Raw genomic sequence first — 18,839 nt, 5'->3', positions numbered from 1 at the left:
TTTGTTGTCTATAAATCAATTAAAATATCACTGGCATTCTATCTCGGGAACATTGGATATGCATAATTTTTGAATTACATACTAATCCTTATGACACTGGAATAATGCTGTGGAATTACTCAGCTTGTTGTATTTCTTTATCCCTTTGTTTATTTTTCCATTGCATCAGATTTTTTGGCGCTCACAACGAAACAGATGATCCCATGAATGCGTTTTGCAACATTTTTGGAGGAGTATTTTGAATACAGCAAAAATAATTGAAGAAAGGTCCTTGATGATTTATTGTTCACCTGCAGTTCATGCGATTTGATGTCTGGGTAGTCTGCACCATTTGTCTTGCCATGAAATTGAAAAAGTGTTCGATCTGGTATTTAAACAGATGTTTGGTACTACAGAACTTTAATATACAGGAAAACAAACACGACATAATGACAATAACACCGAACCTTTTCGTGCTGTACTCTTCGAGGCAATTCACAGCAAAGATACCGGAAGAGATGAGAAAAAAAAAATGCTTGTAAATGCACCAGTTCTCATCTCTTCCGGTCTCTTTGCTGTGAATCGCCTTGAAGAGTACAGAACGAAAAGGTTCGGTGTTGTTGTCATTATGTCATGTTTGTTTTCCTGTATATTAATTTGGTATTACAAGTCATGATTATTGCACGTAAATATAATCATAAAAGTTATGCCTTTGGGTGGTTATGATTCATCATTTGTCTGCTATTGGTTGCTGATGAATTCTCAAGTTTAAAATGAGACATAATAAAGTTGTCAATTTCATGTTATATCCACTGCATTACAATGCATTCATTCTTTAGTACACAAGCAGTATGAGCTGTGACCTCTTAAAAATTGGTTTCCATTTGTTCTACCTTGATAATGAACTCTCTATCTCGATAAAATGTCGACTCTAAACCCTGCCTTGCATTGCACCGACCAATGGGCGACAGAAGATTATTGGGACCCACAATTCCTTGCGGCATGTTTTGTGCTGATGGGACGTCAATTGAAATGCCATTGCTGTGGGAATAGTGGAGTCTCACTTCATTGTCCACTTTCTCTCTTCCAGTGGCTTCCTTGCGCTGTAAAGATGAGTTGAAAGGGATTTGTAAGTTAAGGTAATCAAGTCTGTGGAAGTATCGTTTACCAATGATGGTGAACTGTTTAATTCGGCTGAGAGAAGCGAGGTCGAGGTCGTTTATTCCTGATACATGGAACACCATGCAACCACTGCCTACAGAAAACAGACTTTTTTGAACGCCAGCTGCATTTTCCATCCAATCATCACGTAACTTTAAAAAATAAAAATTATCCATAGGTAGGCACCCCTGTGTTGAAAGTGTTGGGTCAATCACACAAACGGTTGTGGATAAAACAAATATAAAAGTGAAGGCTTCTGCTGATGCCTCACAACATGGTCAAGGATAGTTGTGGATGCCTATTACTAGTAAATAGACAACAACACCAACAGCAACAAACATTTTACGACCATTTTCCCATCTTTTCAGGAGTTGGTCGAATGATGCATTTTCCCAAATGCTATCCATTGTGTCAGATTCGTGCAAACCCAAATATTCCATATAGGCCATGGGCTACTATAGCTGCTGGTGTACACTACTCCCTCCCCCACTACCCCACATAAACCTCTGACGCTAGATTTTTCTGATGCCCTAGATCATCCTGAACATAAAATCAAATGTTAACATTACATCAGTTGGAACAAACTTGTCATTTTGGATCAATATTTGGAGTTGCCCTCAAAATGCGACCGTGCTCGATTCATGTCACACTCAATTTCCGTATTTCATACATTGGTAATTTGTGTGATCATTACAGCAGCAATACATACACACGAGGCACCAAATGAAAGCCTACCTTCTACTCGTTCTTCTGAAATCAATATTATCATGTTTCATAAATATTTCATGTGAGTTATTGTACTAAATATGCCCGCACCATGTGTACATATCCGGTGCGTTCGAAAAATGATAAAATTTCTACATTTACTTTTGTTTGAAGTGCAAATGTGAGACTTTATTCATCCAAGTCATATATTAAAATATACTGTATCCATATACCTAACATTTGATACCACAATCTATGATTTTATGACATAAACTGACAAAGTTATTGCAAGTTCAACAATGGCACTCATTAATAGAAGAAGGCAAAGCAGCCAGCATATAGTCATGGGATTCAATACATCAACAACTCATGTACCAAGTCTATATTTTATGCTTCTCTGTTGTAACTTATGGTCATAAAGATTATGAATATGATGTAGGGTGAAACTAGCGGCAGAGCAGGATTTTAGGACCCGTGGGCTGATGCCGTCTGGTCCAGTTGCAGAATCAGTCGAGGTTTGACAGACACTTCTCCACCTTGTCAGGAGAGAAGGACACAGAGTCGAGGAGCAGCTGGTTGTCGACTGTGTAAGGTGGGAACAGAGAGAGATGGGTTTAGGACACAAGATTTTGAGGCAAACACAGAGTTGAGGCATTCGGCTTTGTCACGTGCGGTGTCAACTGTGTAGCCGTTTGAGGTAAGGGAGGGGATGGAAGGGGAACAAACACCAGAAACACATTTGACCAGAAACCAGCAGGATTTGGAGGAGGGAGACAGGTCTGATATTTCATTCTTGAGAGTAGAGAGATATCGTTTCCTGGCTCTCCTGAGGGTAGAAACACACTTATTCTGAGCTTTGTGGAAGGAACTGAGATTGCCTTCATTTGGATTTGCCTTCCATGAGGCAAAGGTAAGTTGTTTAAGGGCAACTGCCTCACCACAAGATTCAGTGTACCATGGACGGGAGGAAAGGTATGGAAACTGGGAAGGGTATGGAAACTGAAGATGACATGGGATAAATCTGTGCATGAGAGAGCAAATTTCTTTGGAAGAATTTCTAGGATGAGTTGATGCTAGAGACAGTAGAGATGGGAGACCAGTCCAGAAGTTTTTTATGCCTGTTTGAGGACCATGCCAGTCAGCCTGAGTGAACTGCCAGACTCGTCGGCACTGAGGAGGCTCTCTGAGAATGGCCAGAGAGATGTCCACTTTAACAAGCATATGATCAGATGAACCAATTGGACCAGAAGAAGAACAGCAGACATTTGCAGGGAAGTTAGTCATAACCAAGTCGAGAAGAGATGATGTACCATTGACTGAGATCCTGGTCTGGAGTCCAGGGTCGGGAAATTGACAGATTGTGTTAGTCCCAATGAGTCGCAGAGGTCCTTTGGTGAGGTGCCATGGCTGGTGTGAGAGGTACCCACACCCATCCAGCTGGCATGATGACATTTGAAATCGACACATATTAGGATGAGAGAGTTGAGATGACTGGATAGAAGTTGGTCCATGTTCTCAGACAGCGAGATGTATATGGAGTCATCACTGTTTGGTGGACGGTACAACTCACATATAAACAAAGGTTGGGGCAGAGGGGAAGCCGTACGTAGCCATAGGTACTCATATGGTTTGGGAGATGTAAGAGCAGTACACTGCGAGTGAGAAATAGGAACTGAATACACATTGACCCCGGTTCCATATGGCATTGGGACAGCTGATGTTTTTTTTCTAGAAAAGACAGACATATCGAAATGTTTACAGTATTTGACCAAAGAGTATGAAAATGATCCAGTACCATCAGTGGAGTCTACACCTGTTGTCCATGATCGGAATGCTTACTTCCACTGCATGAAGGAGATACCAGCAAATTTCAGTCTGATTTGCCACAAGATTTTTGACATAGTATCAAAAGACAAGAGATGCAGTGTTCAACGCATATATGTATTCTGCTAATTCCGTGAAATCAATGGAACGTGAACGAAGAGGCTGCACTGAGAAACTCATAGTCAAGGGTGAAAGCACAAAGAAACCCCCGACTGGAAGCTGCTCTTAACAAACGATGAGAACAAGACACAATTCATCAAGCTCCTCTGTTAAGTATGGAGTCATCAGATGTATGCCAGCAAGCTCCTGTGAAGAAAAGTCTTCCTGATCTGTCAGAGTTGCATTCCAGTTGAGGTCTGAAGATAGGATGCCCATGAAGAAGATGGAAATTTGAACTCTGCATTCATCCAAAGAGAAAACAGGCTCCAGAGTAGTTCTACACTGCGTGTATGGGAAAGACAAGGGATACAAGTACATCCAGATCAAAAGCCCAGACAGCGATGTGTTCTTCATCCTGCTGCCCCCACATTGGAAAAGGTTGTCATTCTCTTCGATACTGGCACGGGAAATAAGCAAAGACTGAACAACATCACTGAGCTCACAGAGGGCTACACACAGCAGCACTGTACAGCATTCATGTGTCTTCACGCGTACACTGGATGTGACACAACCAGTGCCTTAAAGGGATTAGGGAAGGTCAAGCCCATGTAAACTCTTCAGAAAACCCCAAAATTTTCAGCTGTACTGTCCAGGTTGGGAAAAATATGGGATGTGGCAGGAGACCAAATTGATGAACTAGGTGTTCATTTGTTCCATTTATGGTCGTGCTCAGTGCAGAAGGTCATTGAACTGCGACACGTCCACATAAAGGATGTATGTGCCAAGCTGGTCCAACTCATCCTTTGAAAGATTGTGGATCTGGGAACATTACCACCATGTAGAATAAGTATAGAGCAGCACATAAGGTGGGTGAACTATCAGATTGGAAACTGGAAGAGGGCCCATATCGCTAAACTAGATATTCCAAATGTAATGGTTGGTTATGGATGGGAATTGGGGGATGGCAAGCTAGAGCAACTATGGTATGTAGGAAATGTTCTGCCACAACAGCTCATTAGTATCATAGACGATCCACTAGATTCTGAGGATGTGGACCCAGATGACTCAGATGCAGAACTGCCAGATATCCCATATCAGTTTGGTGGAGACAGCACTGATGGTGATCAAGATTGACAATGTTCATCAGTGAATTAACTCTGTGCCCGTTCATTATATTGAATACATTACCCAGTATATCTTGCTTGGTGGTAGCTTGTTCATTTGTTGATGTGTATACATTCTGTCAGGCTAGTTTCACCCTTTATCGCATTCGTAATCTTTATGACCATATGTTACATCATAGAAGCATGCAATATAGAATTGGTACATGAGTTGTTGATATATTGAATCCCATGAATGTATCGCTCACTGCTTTTCCTTCTTCTATTAACGAGTGCCATTTTTGAACTTGCCATAACTTTGTCAGTTTATGTCATAAAATCATAGCTTTTTTGCTATCGCTCTTTTCTTTTCCTTCTTCAAACGTTTATCATCCTCTTTATCTTGAGGATCGTAAGTACTCTTTCATAACTATTGGTAATCTTTCTTCTGCTTGACTGCTTCTTGGACTTCAATATTCCACCACATTGTTTCTTTTTCCCTTTGAAGCTTGTCAGTGGTTATTCCACAAATATTGCTGGCTGTTGTCATCCAAGTATTTTTCATTTGAGTACGCCTCCCATATATATCTTCAGAAGTTGCATATTTCATCTCGTTTTTCAGATCCTCTTGAATTCTTTTCTTGTTTTCACATATTTGAGGTTCCAAACTTTTACATGCAAATTTTGCTGGGGGGGGGGGGGGGGGGGCTGCTTAAGGTGTTCTCTTAATTTGTGATCTGAAAATCTCCAAATATCATCTGATGCTGAGTCAAACATTTTTCACCAGCTATTACTTTCGTTTGCTTACCCTTATTTTAAAACTCCTTCACACAAATAGATGAGCAATCTTATTTTCTGCAATTCCCCTTGTAATAGCCACAATTTATTCTTTTCTTGAAGTAGGTGTTGAAGACACGAATATCCATCACTTCTGCCATTTCTAATATCGTTTCTTCTGCCTCATTCCTCTGTTTGATTTCTCACTACCTATAATCACTGTTTTTTTTTTTGTATACAGTGCCTTCAGAAAGTATTCACACCCCTTTGCTGTGTTACAGCCTGAATGTAAAATGGATTAAATTTAAAAAAATTGTCATCCATCTACACAAAATACCACATAATGAAAAAGGGAAAACATGTTTTCAGAAATCTTTACAATTTACTGAAAATGAAATACATAAATATCTAATTTACATAAGTATTTAGCCCTGTGAGTCAATACTTCATGGAAGTGCCTTTGGCAGCGATTACAGCTTCAAGGCTTCTTGGGTATAATCTTTCTCAGCTTTGCACATTTGGATTTGTGGGGTTTCTCCCATTCCTCCTCGCAGATGTGCTCAAGCTCTGGAAAGTTGGATGGGGGGTGTCAGTGAACAGCAATCTTCCAGCCTTCCCACAGATTCTCAATGGGATTCAAGTGTCAAGGACTTTTGCATTATTGTTATGAAGCCATTCCAATGTTGCTTTGGCTGTATGCTTGGGGTCATTGTCCTGTTGGGATGTAAGTCTTTTGCACTCTGAAGCAGGTTCTCTTCGAGGATTTGCCTGTACTTGGCTTCATTGATTGTTCCCTCTATCCTTACAAGTCTCCCAGTCCCTGCTGCTGAAAAGCATCCCCATAGCATGATGTCTGCTGCCATCACCATGCTTCACGGTAGAGATGGTGTTAGATGGGTGATGAGCTGTGCTCGGTTTCCGCCTGACGTAACGCTTTGCATTCAGGCCAAATAGTTCAAATTTCATCTCGTCAGACCATATAATATTTTGCCCTATGCTCTGTGTATTTCACATGTCTGTTTGAAAACTCAAGGCATGCTGTCATGTGCCTTTTTCTCAGAATTGGCTTCCGTCTGGCCATTCTCCCATAACGCCTAGGTTTGTGAAGTGCTGCAGAAACTGTTGGCCTTCTGGCAGGTACTCCCATCTCTGCCAAGGAACTCTGTAGTTTGGTCAGAGTGGTCATTGGGTTCTTGGTCACCTTCCTAACCAAGGTCCTTCTTGCCTGGTTGCTTAGTTGGGTCAGACAGCCAGCTCAAGGAAGAGTCTGGGTAGTTCCATATTCTTTCCATTTCCTAATGATGGAGCTCACTCTTGGGAATTTTCAACACTCCATACAGTGTTTTATACCCTTCCCCAGATCTATGCTTCCTCGTAATTGTCCCCCGTCGCACCGCGGAGCGAAAGGGGGACTATGGTTTTCCCCTCCGTCCGTGTGTCCTTCCGTCCGTCCGTCCGTCCGTCCGTGCATGCGTGCGTAAGCGAAGGACCGCATTCGAATTTGGTGTGTGGGTGCAACCCACGTCAAAATCCAAGATGGCCGCCGCCATGTATGTCTGATGCCATGTATGTCTGAACATTGTGAGCTGAATATCTTGAAAAATAAGCGAAGTACCAACTTCTAATCTGGTGTGTGGGTGTATCTAGGCATAAGGAAGAACGCTGTTTAAAATTGGGTCGCCACGTCAAAATCCAAGATGGCCGCCGCCATGTATGTCTGAACCTTGTGAGATGAATATCTTGAAAAATAAGCAAAGTACCAACTTCTAATTTGGTGTGTGGGTGTACCTCGGCATAAGGAAGAACGCTATTGAAAATTTGGTCGCCACGTCAAAATTCAAGATGGCCGTCACCATATATATGTCTGAACCTTGTGAGCGAAATATCTTGAAAAATAAGCGAAGTACCAACTTCTAATCTGGTGTGTGGGTGTATCTACGCATCAGGGAGAACGCTATTGAAAATTGGGTCACCACGTCAAAATCCAAGATGGCCGCCTTGCGTCTTCCACTTTGTCAACTCGCATCACTTCACCGACGGGGGACCTAGGCGTAATGCTTGTTCTATCTTTGAGTTCTGCGGAAAGTTCCTTGGACTTCATGATAGAGTTTCTGCTCTGTCATTCACTGTCAACTGTGGGACCTAAGAAAGGTGTGTTTCTTTCTAAACCATGTCCAATCAATTGAATTGGCCACAGGTGGACTCCAATCAAATTGTACAGATCTCAAGGATGATGATATGGGATGCACCTGAGCTCAATTTGGAGTGTCATAGCAAAGGGGTTGAATACTTATTGACTCATGGCATTTCAGCTTGCCATTTTTAATGAATTTCAAAAAAAAAAATTTTTAAAGAGAAAAAAAATGCCATTTTGACATTACGGGGTATTATGTGTGGATTAGTGACAAAAAAAATCTGAATTTAATCCATTTTAAATTCGGGCTGTAACAACAAAATGTGAAAAAGTCAAGGGTGTGAATACTTTCTTCAGGCACTGTGCTTTGTCGAGGCTCGTATTAGAGTTAATACACACAGAAGAGCTCGTTTGCAGCTTTTTTATTGAACCAAATCATCCAGGTCATCTCAAAATGGCCTTTGTTGTTCTTCACCGACAATATTCCAAATGTATTCTCCCGTAATAGTTTTTAGCGTCATTGTTCTGATATTGAATCACTTTACGAACACCACTTTCTGGATAAATCTTTCTGCGATGAGAACACCAATAACCTTTTCATCTCCACACCAGAATTTATTTATTTGTTGCAGCCAATAAGCGTTGTACTTTGACCTTTGCACATTTTTTCTTGAAGACAGCAAATATCAGTTCTTCTCTTCAGCATTTAAACGACTTCCTTGTTCTTTCCCATCATTCTGTAATCGGTCATTTGCCACATTTTAACTTCTAACAAATTGGGATCGATGAGCAATTTCAGGCTGTTCAGCATCTCGGATACAGTCATTTTGTTATGGTTAGGGTTAGGTTAACTCAAAGGTTACCACTGATTCAGACTGCAAAACTTTGTGTGTATGATTCTGTTTATTTCTAACCCATTCATATTAGGACTGAGAGAGCTAAAGTCTGGAAACTCTTTTCATTTCGGAAATATTCTTATGCAGGTGGCATGTCAATTTCTGAGGTCAGATAATTATGCAAATTGAGCAAAACACTTTTTGGATTATTTAGAATGGAGTTTGTGCTCTCTGTGAGGTGTGATGTTGGTTGCTTCATTACCGTGAAATGGGGGTGAATAGGGACACAAACTGAAAAAAGTTCGGAAACTTTTTTCGCTGAAAATTGATAACCATACTGATTTGTTGATATTTGGGTTGAAAGTGTTCTCTTGTTTTTTTAAAAAGCAACTTATAGTCCCTATTAACCCCATATATAATGGTTAAATAGGAATAAATAGGATTTTTATGGCTGTCCATATTCACTCCGTTTTACGGGTGAATAGGGACAGTCACTAATACAAAAAAATAATAATCAAGAAATATGGACAGTTTGGAGAAACTTTTTATCCCATATTTTTTTTCATTGGCACCGTGGTTTATATTATGGGTGCATATTATGTGCATCCATCTGAGCTATCAATTTAGCAATAAGTTGGAAACTCAGGATTGTTTCTTGATTCTTATTTTTTTGTATTAGTGACCGTCCCTATTCACCCGTAAAACGGGGAGATAGGGACAGCCATAAAAATCCTATTTATTCCTATTTAACCCATATATGGGGTTAATAGGGACTATAAGTTGCTTTAAAAAAAACAAGAGAACACTTTCAACCCAAATATCAACAAATCTATATAATAATAGCGTAAGGACTCGACTTTGTTATCCCTTTTACGCCGCACCCAGTGACCCGATGCCCACGGCACTAATTGATTTACGATCTACGAACCGCGCTCTTTGTTTATCACGTACAGCCATACTCGAAAAATCTGAATTAGCCGACGTTGGGGCCCAAAAGCTTCCGATTAACTGCCGATACGACGCCATCGTATTGGCGTCTGCTGGGCGAAGGCGAAGCAAGCCGTCCGTCCGCTGATTGGACAGGCGAAGGCGAAAGCAAGCCGTCCACTGAGTGGACAATCCAGAGCATGCATTTGTGCCGGTGTCGGCGATCGTTGTTCATTTACAACCTTCATTCTCATCTTTCTTCCTAACTCTTACTCGGACAAGCAAATCCCCTATGCCATCCATAATGGTACACTCTATCCCTACACCACATCCTCCCTTCCGTGGATGTTCCACAGGTTTCGGCTAGTCAGTATGGTTATCAATTTTCAGCGAAAAAAGTTTCCGAACTTTTTTTCAGTTTGTGTCCCTATTCACCTTGCTGTCCCTATTCCCCCCATTTCACGGTACTTTTTTTTCAATGACTGACAAAGAAACATCAATTATTTCATCATTTGCAATTGTAAAAGTGGATTTTATCAAGTAAAGGTATGTTTACCACTCTGGGAAACGAGGTGCAGCTGACGTTTTGAGTGTTCACCATTCATCATAGCGAAGGAGCTCTTTCGCTATGATGAAGGGCTAATGCTGGAAACATCGGCCACATCTCATTTCACATTGACGTACGATTAAACATACTTTCACCAACCTTTAGGTGATAAATTGAATTCCATCAATGCAGACTGAAACTGGCCTTCACAGAGACTGGTATATGCCATTTAAATTAATAAACCTTTAGCATTTACACTGATGTACCTTTTGTTATTTTCTTACTCTCGTGGGAATGACAACTGCAGTAATTGAGGAAATAACACACCTGATTCTTGCCTTCCTTCTGGGAGTTTTGTTGACACAGGTGTGCCACAACCCCCGCTGCCAGCGCATCTCCCAGAACGTTGATCATCGTACGACAGCGATCCCTGTCACAAACACCTTTTATTTACCCGAATATAAAATGCATGAACAAGCAAGTTCAATTGCCCTGTTTTTTTGGCCAAATTCTACAATTTATGCAATTCCCTCCAGGCTTGTAGGTTATTCACTTTATTCAGCAGCATTTTCAACTTTTTGCCAGATAGATGTTTGTTAGGACATTGGTGTTGTCAGATTTCGGTTAGTGACCTTTGGATTTCTAGGGAGATGTCAATACCACTGTATCATTGCAGACAGTTACATACAGTGCATTGCGACTCACAATGCCCAGTCCACTGCAACGATTAAAGTGATGTCTTCTGTTGGCAAGCCCACTGACGTCAGCACAATCACCATGGTAACGAGTCCAGCCTGAGGGATGCCAGCAGCTCCAATGCTTGCTGCTGTTGCTGTAACACTTTCATGCAAACAAGCTTACAATAGACCAGAATACAATAAAGTTCCAAAGGAATAATCAACAAACAATATGCCATAATAAAGCTGATTCTGAACAGATCCATACTTAATACAATAAACAGGTTTCTGGAATGATTTTGTTATTCCATTTGTATAACACAGATGAGTGAGAGCTATCTCCTAAAAAGTTTTCTCTGACTGATCAATACCACTTATTCAAACATGACCAACTCCTAACAACATCTTTGGTAACCCTGATTTTGAATCCCTTGCGGAACCACTATTGGCCACAATAGTGGCACACATCACAACCTTATATTTGCATTTTTTCAGTGGACCATTTACATTTGAAAATAGGATAACGTAACATGGGGTACTAGAATGGCACTTGGTAGAGAGCATACCTCCGCCAGGCTGAACAGTTTACATTTTGTATCGCGCTGATAGGCTGGATCTGCATCTGGACCTTCAAACCAAAATCTAATTGGCTTGTTCTTGTCACCTACCTCATCTCATCCACCAACTTTTGTCATAACCCTTCCATAACTTCTTGAGATATCGTGATATATCTCGTGTTTGGCCGTATCTCTCAATTATGAAGAATCAGTTCAAATTTTTATAGTATCCGGACCTTCACCAAAATGTAATCAATTCGTCCTTGGCACACCCAACCTATAGACTAAGTTTCATTCAAAATTGTCCTTAACTTTTGTTAGATATACTTCTCACAGACAAATAAGGGTGAAACCATTACCTACGTCCACCTTCGGTGGTGGAGGTAAATATCTCCTGAGTAAGTTCATTGCTTGACAACTAAAATACAATGCTTGTGCCGAAAATTAACAGCCACAATTATTCCCACGCTCATATGGGGTTGGCCAGGTGAAACTTGGCCCAAGGCTTTCAGGAACCAACTGGTCAGGCCTGACATTCCACTTTAAGGTTAGGGCTGGAATTTGGTATGGTGTTTGTGATAGCTCTCCTACTCTTCACCAAGGACACCATGTCACCATGGGATCTTAGACGGAATGTCCGAGGAATATCACACACGTTAATGAATCACCCTGCCCGTGAAACACCGGAACGACAGTTTTTATCTGGGTCTGGTTTCAAACCCAGGCTAGACAGCTTAGATGAAGGTGTGCGTACCTCTCGGTCGTCCTGCCAACCCACTTATACAGAAAGTGGTGAAGGAATATCACAGTGCGTCTGGGCGCTTCACGAGACAAGACTAACTGTTCAGCAGCGTATTTGTTTCATTTCCAGAAATTATTGTGGCAGATTGTTTTCCATTGATGTTTTCAAAACCTCAATGTAGAACATTTGCTTAATGGTTTTCCCAGAAATTGATTCATTCTATATCATTCCCTAGTTTTTTTTTTGTTTTTTTTTGTATACCGAATCGAGGCTCGTGAAAGAGCTAACATTTACTTCACAAACAAATCAACCAGACAAACAAAATATATAAAAAGAGGGAGCGGAAGACAAGATGGGGAGAGAAGGGGAAGCACACAAACACAACATTTGAGAGAAGGGAGATGTGTGGGAGGGAGAGGGCTTGGGGGGAGGAGGCGTGGGAAGGGGGGGGGGTGGGAGAAGTATAAACACAAGGACGCCAAGGACTTCCAGGACAGGAGTTGGTATTTCAAAAAAGTGGATTTGGGGTGTTTTAACGGGGGTAGAAAAGATCAAGGTTTTGGATGGGGGAAGATAAGAGATGGTGGTGAACAACTGTTTTAAAGACCTGGAGGGAGGAGTGGGATCGAAGAGTGATTGAAAAGGTGGCTGGCATTATGCAGCCAGGCTGCCAGGTACCTGATAGTGAGGAGTTGTCCCAAGTCGAGCTGATAGTTGTTGACCTGTGCAATAAATAGTGCTGCAACTGCTTCATACAGGGCTGTTCCGTCCATGTTGATGGTGGTACCGATGGGCAGAACAACCCTTGCTATTTGCCGGTCAATGCCATTGTTCTCCAGCAGACACTTAAAGGTTATCGGTAATGTTGCAGAGCTGAAGATGAGACAATTTATTAGTAAAAGTCTGTTTGCACTAAGAACACCTTGCTTTTGTTTTCCGTTCCTTCTTACAGGATATCTGAGATTAATGTTTTCTTGATGGTGAACCTTTTACACTTCAGGCCTTGTCAACAAAACTCATTAAAATACTTGATGCATGCAGTTTGCTATATCGACTTGAAAATCTGGTGTTTTGGTTTTTATTGTACTCCTGCAGCTAGTAGAGCAGTACCACAGTAATCGACTTGACTTCAGACCTATCAGAAATTAGAACTGGTCTGAAGCCAAGATCAGCAAGCAAGCCTGCAGTGTTCTCTTTAAACCAGAATGCACAAATGACTAAAAGAATATTGTCACTGATGAATCTTCTTCTTCTTTCAGGGCCACAATTATTCCCATGTTCTTGTGGGGTTGGCATGGGGAAACCTGGCCCAAGTTTTTCACGAACCGACTGGCCAGGCCTGACGTTCGACGAAAGTTTGGGTAGGAATTTGGAATTTGTTCATGGTGCCAGCGATATCTCGTCTACTCTTCATGAAGGACACCATGGGATCTTTAACGTACATCAACTAATGCCGGCAGATGTGACACCCAGTTTAACATCCATTCGATGCTTGTCACTGATTAATATTCTTCAGATTTCTGTTTCTAACTAATTATTGTTTTGGTTCACACGGCCAACAGACAAAGGCTGATGAATGCTATGTTTTCAAGGTCTCCCCATCTCCCTCCCTCTCCCCTCTCCCAAAACAATTGTCATTATAAGGTACTTTTAAACCTGCTAATTGGTAGGTAAATCACGAATCTTCCTGTTAAACTGGTTGCTTAGCAAAGATCTTCGAGAGCAAAAGGGGTAAATTGTGTTTGTTCTGGGTCAGCCCTTCAAATCATAACTATTTGCAGTGCACAAGGCATTTGACCATAGCTTCATGGAATAATGCTTTCTCCTATGGCATGGTTCCCCAGAATCACATTTGTCTCTCTTGGAATCTGTGGAATCGAAAGCTCTCAACAATATTGGTACATCTCCTATTATGAGGCTGAAATACAAGGCCCTTTGCTCTCAAATCACAGGCAGGTTGGTGGCCTCTCTGTTTTTTGTTTTTTTTAACACTTTTCCTCCAGTCTAATTCACTCTGCTCTCTCAACCCTCCCCAGCACTCCCAAAAACGCATGCATTCCTCCCACAATCCCCTCCTCATTACAACAACAACAACAACAACATGCATTTTAAGGCCATTTTCCCTGCTAGAGCGGGAGTTAGCCTTGCGGTCCCCATGACAATCTTCTCCATTTTGCCATATTTTCTGCATCTCCCCTTGTTAACCCCCTTGGCCCGCATTTCTTCTTCAACCATCTTTAGCCAAGTCTTTCTCGGTCTTCCCTGTCCTCGACTTCCTTCTACATTCATTTCCATCACTCTTCTCAACCAGTCACTTTCATCCTTCCTCAACACATGACCAAACCATCTCAACCTGTTCCTCTTCACAGCATCAATCACAGGCAATATTCCCATCATCTTTCGCAATTCATCATTTGTCTTCCTCTCTCTCAACGATACTCCGCACATCCATCGAACCATTCGCATTTCCACCCTTTCCAGCCTTCGTTGCTGCTCTACGTTCATTACCCATGTCTCGCTCCCATAAATCATAACACTTCTCACACATGCAGCATACACCTTTCCCTTCAGCTTCAACGACACTCCCCTCCTAGTCAGCACGCCACTCAGTTCCCGAAACCTCTTCCATGCACATCTCACTCTCGCAACCGTTGCCGAGTCTGATCCACCTTTTCCATTCAGCATGTCTCTGAGGTAGGAAAATGTTTTCACACCTTCCAGCTTCACGCCGTCTCCAAGATCCAACTCAACATTTCCTCCATCTGCAGCTCCCTCTGTGCACACCTTACATTTGAATGTAGCTGCCACACTGGTTAATGACCCCCCTCAGATCACTACATTTTTGATGAACCCACTCAGCGCACATTGTACATTGAATGGAGTTCACTCCTACACCCTTCCTGCACACAGCACACCTCTCTTGTTCCTCTTTTCTCCCATTTGTGGAACTGCCTTCAAGAAGCCAGTTCCATTACACAATTTCCTCCAGGGCCTCAAGTATGTAGTCTGCCACCATCTAATTTCATTAGTCATCCCAATTTACCCTCAATCATACTTTGCTCTTTTACCATCTGTCACCATACTCTTCCATGATCCCAGATTTTATTTCCAAATAAGGGCTAAATTGTATGACTTCAAGGTTTAGGGAATCTGTTCCAGCAATAAAATTTGTGAATCACATTAGTATCAATACATTACGATGAGCATGCGTTGTTTTTTTCAGTGGATAGACAAAGCATTCCTATAAAACGAATGAAGTGAGATATTTACACTACTATTTTAATACCACTGACTGTCCACTCATTTTTCGGTGCAGTCTCTTCGGAGTTATATAGTCCGAGCTTTAATGCAAACTGAAAACATACCGAGTACTGCAGAAACTGTTGTGCTTTTCAGGAAATCTTTGCGTCATAGAGTAAGAAATTCTTTCAAGGAAGTGTAAGATTGGCTATTCCGCCGATGGTGCTAGCTTGTGAACGTTTATAAACCCCACAATTGATTATATGCAGACCACGTCTTAAAGTCACTGCTTAAATTCCTATCTCATCATCGGCACCATGACCCATCCCTGCCCGTTGGGTTCTCTGACCCCATCAGAATATTACGTCATGGAAGAAGTACAACACAATTACGAGTATTGGTCTTATTTTCTGATTGTTTTATACAGTACAACCAAAGTTAGTGGGAAAAATGTTTTAAAAAATGTTTTATAGTAAGGGAAACATATGAAAATCTGTTAACTAAATTGTTACCAAAAAATTTCTTCACCAATATGTTTGTAAAGGTGTGTAATAACATGTGTTAAAATGTTGAAGGTCAACTCCCGTGGGAAACCCAGAAAAAAGCTGTTGAATTCGGGTACCGAAAAATTATTTTCGAGAATTTTTTTTTTTTTTTAATCGGCCCTTAAGTAACTTATGAGGGGTCAAATAAGGGTTTTTCATGATTCTGAGTTGATTGTTAACATTTATATTTCACCACAGACACTCCTTTGTGGAAAAATAATTTCTAAATATATCTCATTTTCTACTTTGCAGGACATGGAGTCTAGCAATATGGATGAAGACGTTACTCCACCTGTGCTCAATTGCTTCATCTGTGCACGCTCCGATACACCAGCTGAAAGGCTCATACAGGCAACTCCAAAGGGATACTCAACTTTATTGAAACAAGCAGAAACTGTCGAAAATGTTACTGTTGTGGAACGTATGAAGGAGGCTCAAAAGGAAGGAAAACTGAGGTACCACCAGAAGTGTAAAAATGATCTGTACAACAACTTTGTTGCAACCACCAAGAAGTCAGCTCAAGCATCAAAGGCAGAGAAAGAGTCATCAAAGTTGAAGAGAAGACGCACTACTTGTGAGTTCAGTTCATCAACTGGCTGCAGTTCTAGAAGATCACAGTCAGTTGACCTCCTGTATAAGGATGTATGCATTCTTTGCAACCAACCAGCCCAGCTCTACAAAAATAATCCAGCACAAGCTAGAAAGAAATACAGAGTGCCAGATAATTTGACTGCAGATACACTGAAGGCAAGCTTGCTGAAGACAGCACGGAGTCGCGGGGATGACTGGGGCACTGAAGTCACTGGACGCCTGGAAGGGATCAACGACTTGGTAGCAGAAGAAACACTGTACCATTTGCGATGCAAACTTATGTTTGCGAGAGGGTTACAGTTTGTCCAAGACTGATGAGGAAGGAAAAAGGAAGAGAGGACAGAGGAGTATTGATGAGGAGTGAGAGGCAGTTTTTATTGAATTCTGCAAATGGTTAGACTCAGAATTAGAGCATGGGGTAATGAACATGGACCAAGTCCATGAAAAGCTGCAGGAGTTTGATCAGTCACCAGAGAAGAGCCTTTCTTATTCAAAGCATTGGCTAAAGATAAAACTTCTAGAGAAATACGAAGACACCTTGTATTTCACAACACAGGAAAGAAGGGCAGATGTACTCTGTCTCAAAGATGGCACCGACAATATTCTGCGAGAGCATCATGCTAATCTTGACCATGGAGATGAGAAGACTCAGATCATAAAGACGGCACTCAAGTTCATATCCAATGATATTGCCTTGATTGATTTAGGTCCAAAGTCATACCCCACCACACACAGTATGACTGACATCGATAGTCAGCTGACACTTGTTCCTGCAAGCCTTCAGATGTTCTTGAGACCGATTGTCAAGACAGACGAAAGAGTTGCCGTTTGGGGGCAGAATTTTATTAAGGCCTGTCGACCTCGGTCTGGAGTATTGCCACACCAAATGGGGCTTGCCATACAACTTGATCATAGATTTGGGTCAAAATGGATGCTCAACAAGTTCCACCGGCTGGGATACACTGAGTCTTACACGGAGACACAAAACTACAAATACTGCTTCCTTAATAGTAGGAGTGGAGATGATGTTCCAGATACATCTGGCACTCTTGACACCATTGTGGAGGAAACCGATGAACAGATCAATGATGAGGTTGCGGTTGATGCTGCGCTTGAGGATCAATCAGTGATGACAGCCAAAGTGCCAGCCAGTGAAAGTGAATTGTCAAGTAATGATCAGGTGGTCTTTGTGGAGGTTGGGGAAACAAACAATGCAGTCACTCAGTTTGTTGGAGACAATATAGATTTAAACATTGTCTCTATTCACGGAGAATAGAGACTGCAGTCATGATGTTGTTGAGTCTGAAGAAGACATAGACAATGACTGTTGAAACTTCTGACATTGTGAATGAGAAATAACTCTTGAGTATTATATATGTATGTGAAATAAAAGCTACTTTGTGTGTAAATGTAAAAGTGAAAATATAAATGTTAACAATCAACTCAGAATCATGAAAAACCCTTATTTGACCCCTCATAAGTTACTTAAGGGCCGATTAAAAAAAATAGAAATTCTCGAAAATAATTTTTCGGTACCCGAATTCAACAGCTTTTTTTCTGGGTTTCCCACGGGAGTTGACCTTCAACATTTTAACACATGTTATTACACACCTTTACAAACATATTGGTGAAGAAATTTTTTGGTAACAATTTAGTTAACAGATTTGTGAAATATCTCATAAAATGCCCTTACTATTAATCATTCTGTGGTACTGCAGAGAAGTAGCTCCACGTATAGTCAGGTTCACGATGTTTTTTCGTTCAAAATTTTGGTAGATTAGCAAAACTATACATTTTTGGAATATTCAGAGCATGAGGAATCCAAAAATTAATGTTTACATTTGCGTAGACACCTTTGCGAAAATGACACTCAGGACATTGATGAAGATCTGTAAAAGCATATTCCTGAACGGTATAGACCTCATAGATCCTGTGTATAGGACTTATAGTTCAATCTGATACTACCTATAACTTCCTATAACAACCTATAACTTCAAAGGACTTGCGATATCATGTATTATGTAATACAGTTATATCACAAATATAAAGACAATGGTTTTCAATTACCCTTGTTTGTTGCTTTTCTATAATCCTGAGCACTATTTTGAGGCCTTTATTGGATTCCTTGACCCAGAAAACATAGGATTAGCATATTTAATTAAGTCTCTAGGTTGACTAGAAGCCGAGATCGCGCAAAATATGTATTTTATGGTGGCCATTTTCAAAATCCAAAATGGCGGCCATGCAGGTGTCTGTGCAAATGCAAACATTGATTTTCAGATTCTCCATGCTCTGAAGATTCCAAAAATTTTCAGGTTTGCTAATCCCAAAATTTTGAAAGAAATTATATTTGTTAACATAGTGAACCTGACTATCTTCATCACTGTCCTGAGTGTCA

General features: G+C 41.1%; 1 protein-coding gene across 1 annotated transcript in view; it reads right to left on the bottom strand.

Moving 5' to 3' along the window:
• Positions 1 to 820: 820 nt before the first annotated feature.
• The window catches only part of LOC137424763 (excitatory amino acid transporter 5), a 51,266-nt gene continuing 33,247 nt past the window's right edge, over positions 821 to 18,839 (bottom strand). The window contains 4 exon segments of the mRNA XM_078769495.1: positions 821 to 1,082; positions 10,417 to 10,519; positions 10,795 to 10,929; positions 12,744 to 12,938. Coding sequence (XP_078625621.1) covers positions 846 to 1,082; positions 10,417 to 10,519; positions 10,795 to 10,929; positions 12,744 to 12,938 — 670 coding nt within the window. The 3' untranslated portion in view covers positions 821 to 845.

This window comes from Myxine glutinosa, unplaced genomic scaffold (assembly GCF_964187855.1).
Source record: "Myxine glutinosa unplaced genomic scaffold, kmMyxGlut1.1 SCAFFOLD_2793, whole genome shotgun sequence".
Lineage (NCBI taxonomy): Eukaryota > Metazoa > Chordata > Myxini > Myxiniformes > Myxinidae > Myxine > Myxine glutinosa.
This window is presented reverse-complemented; position numbering and strand designations above follow the sequence as displayed.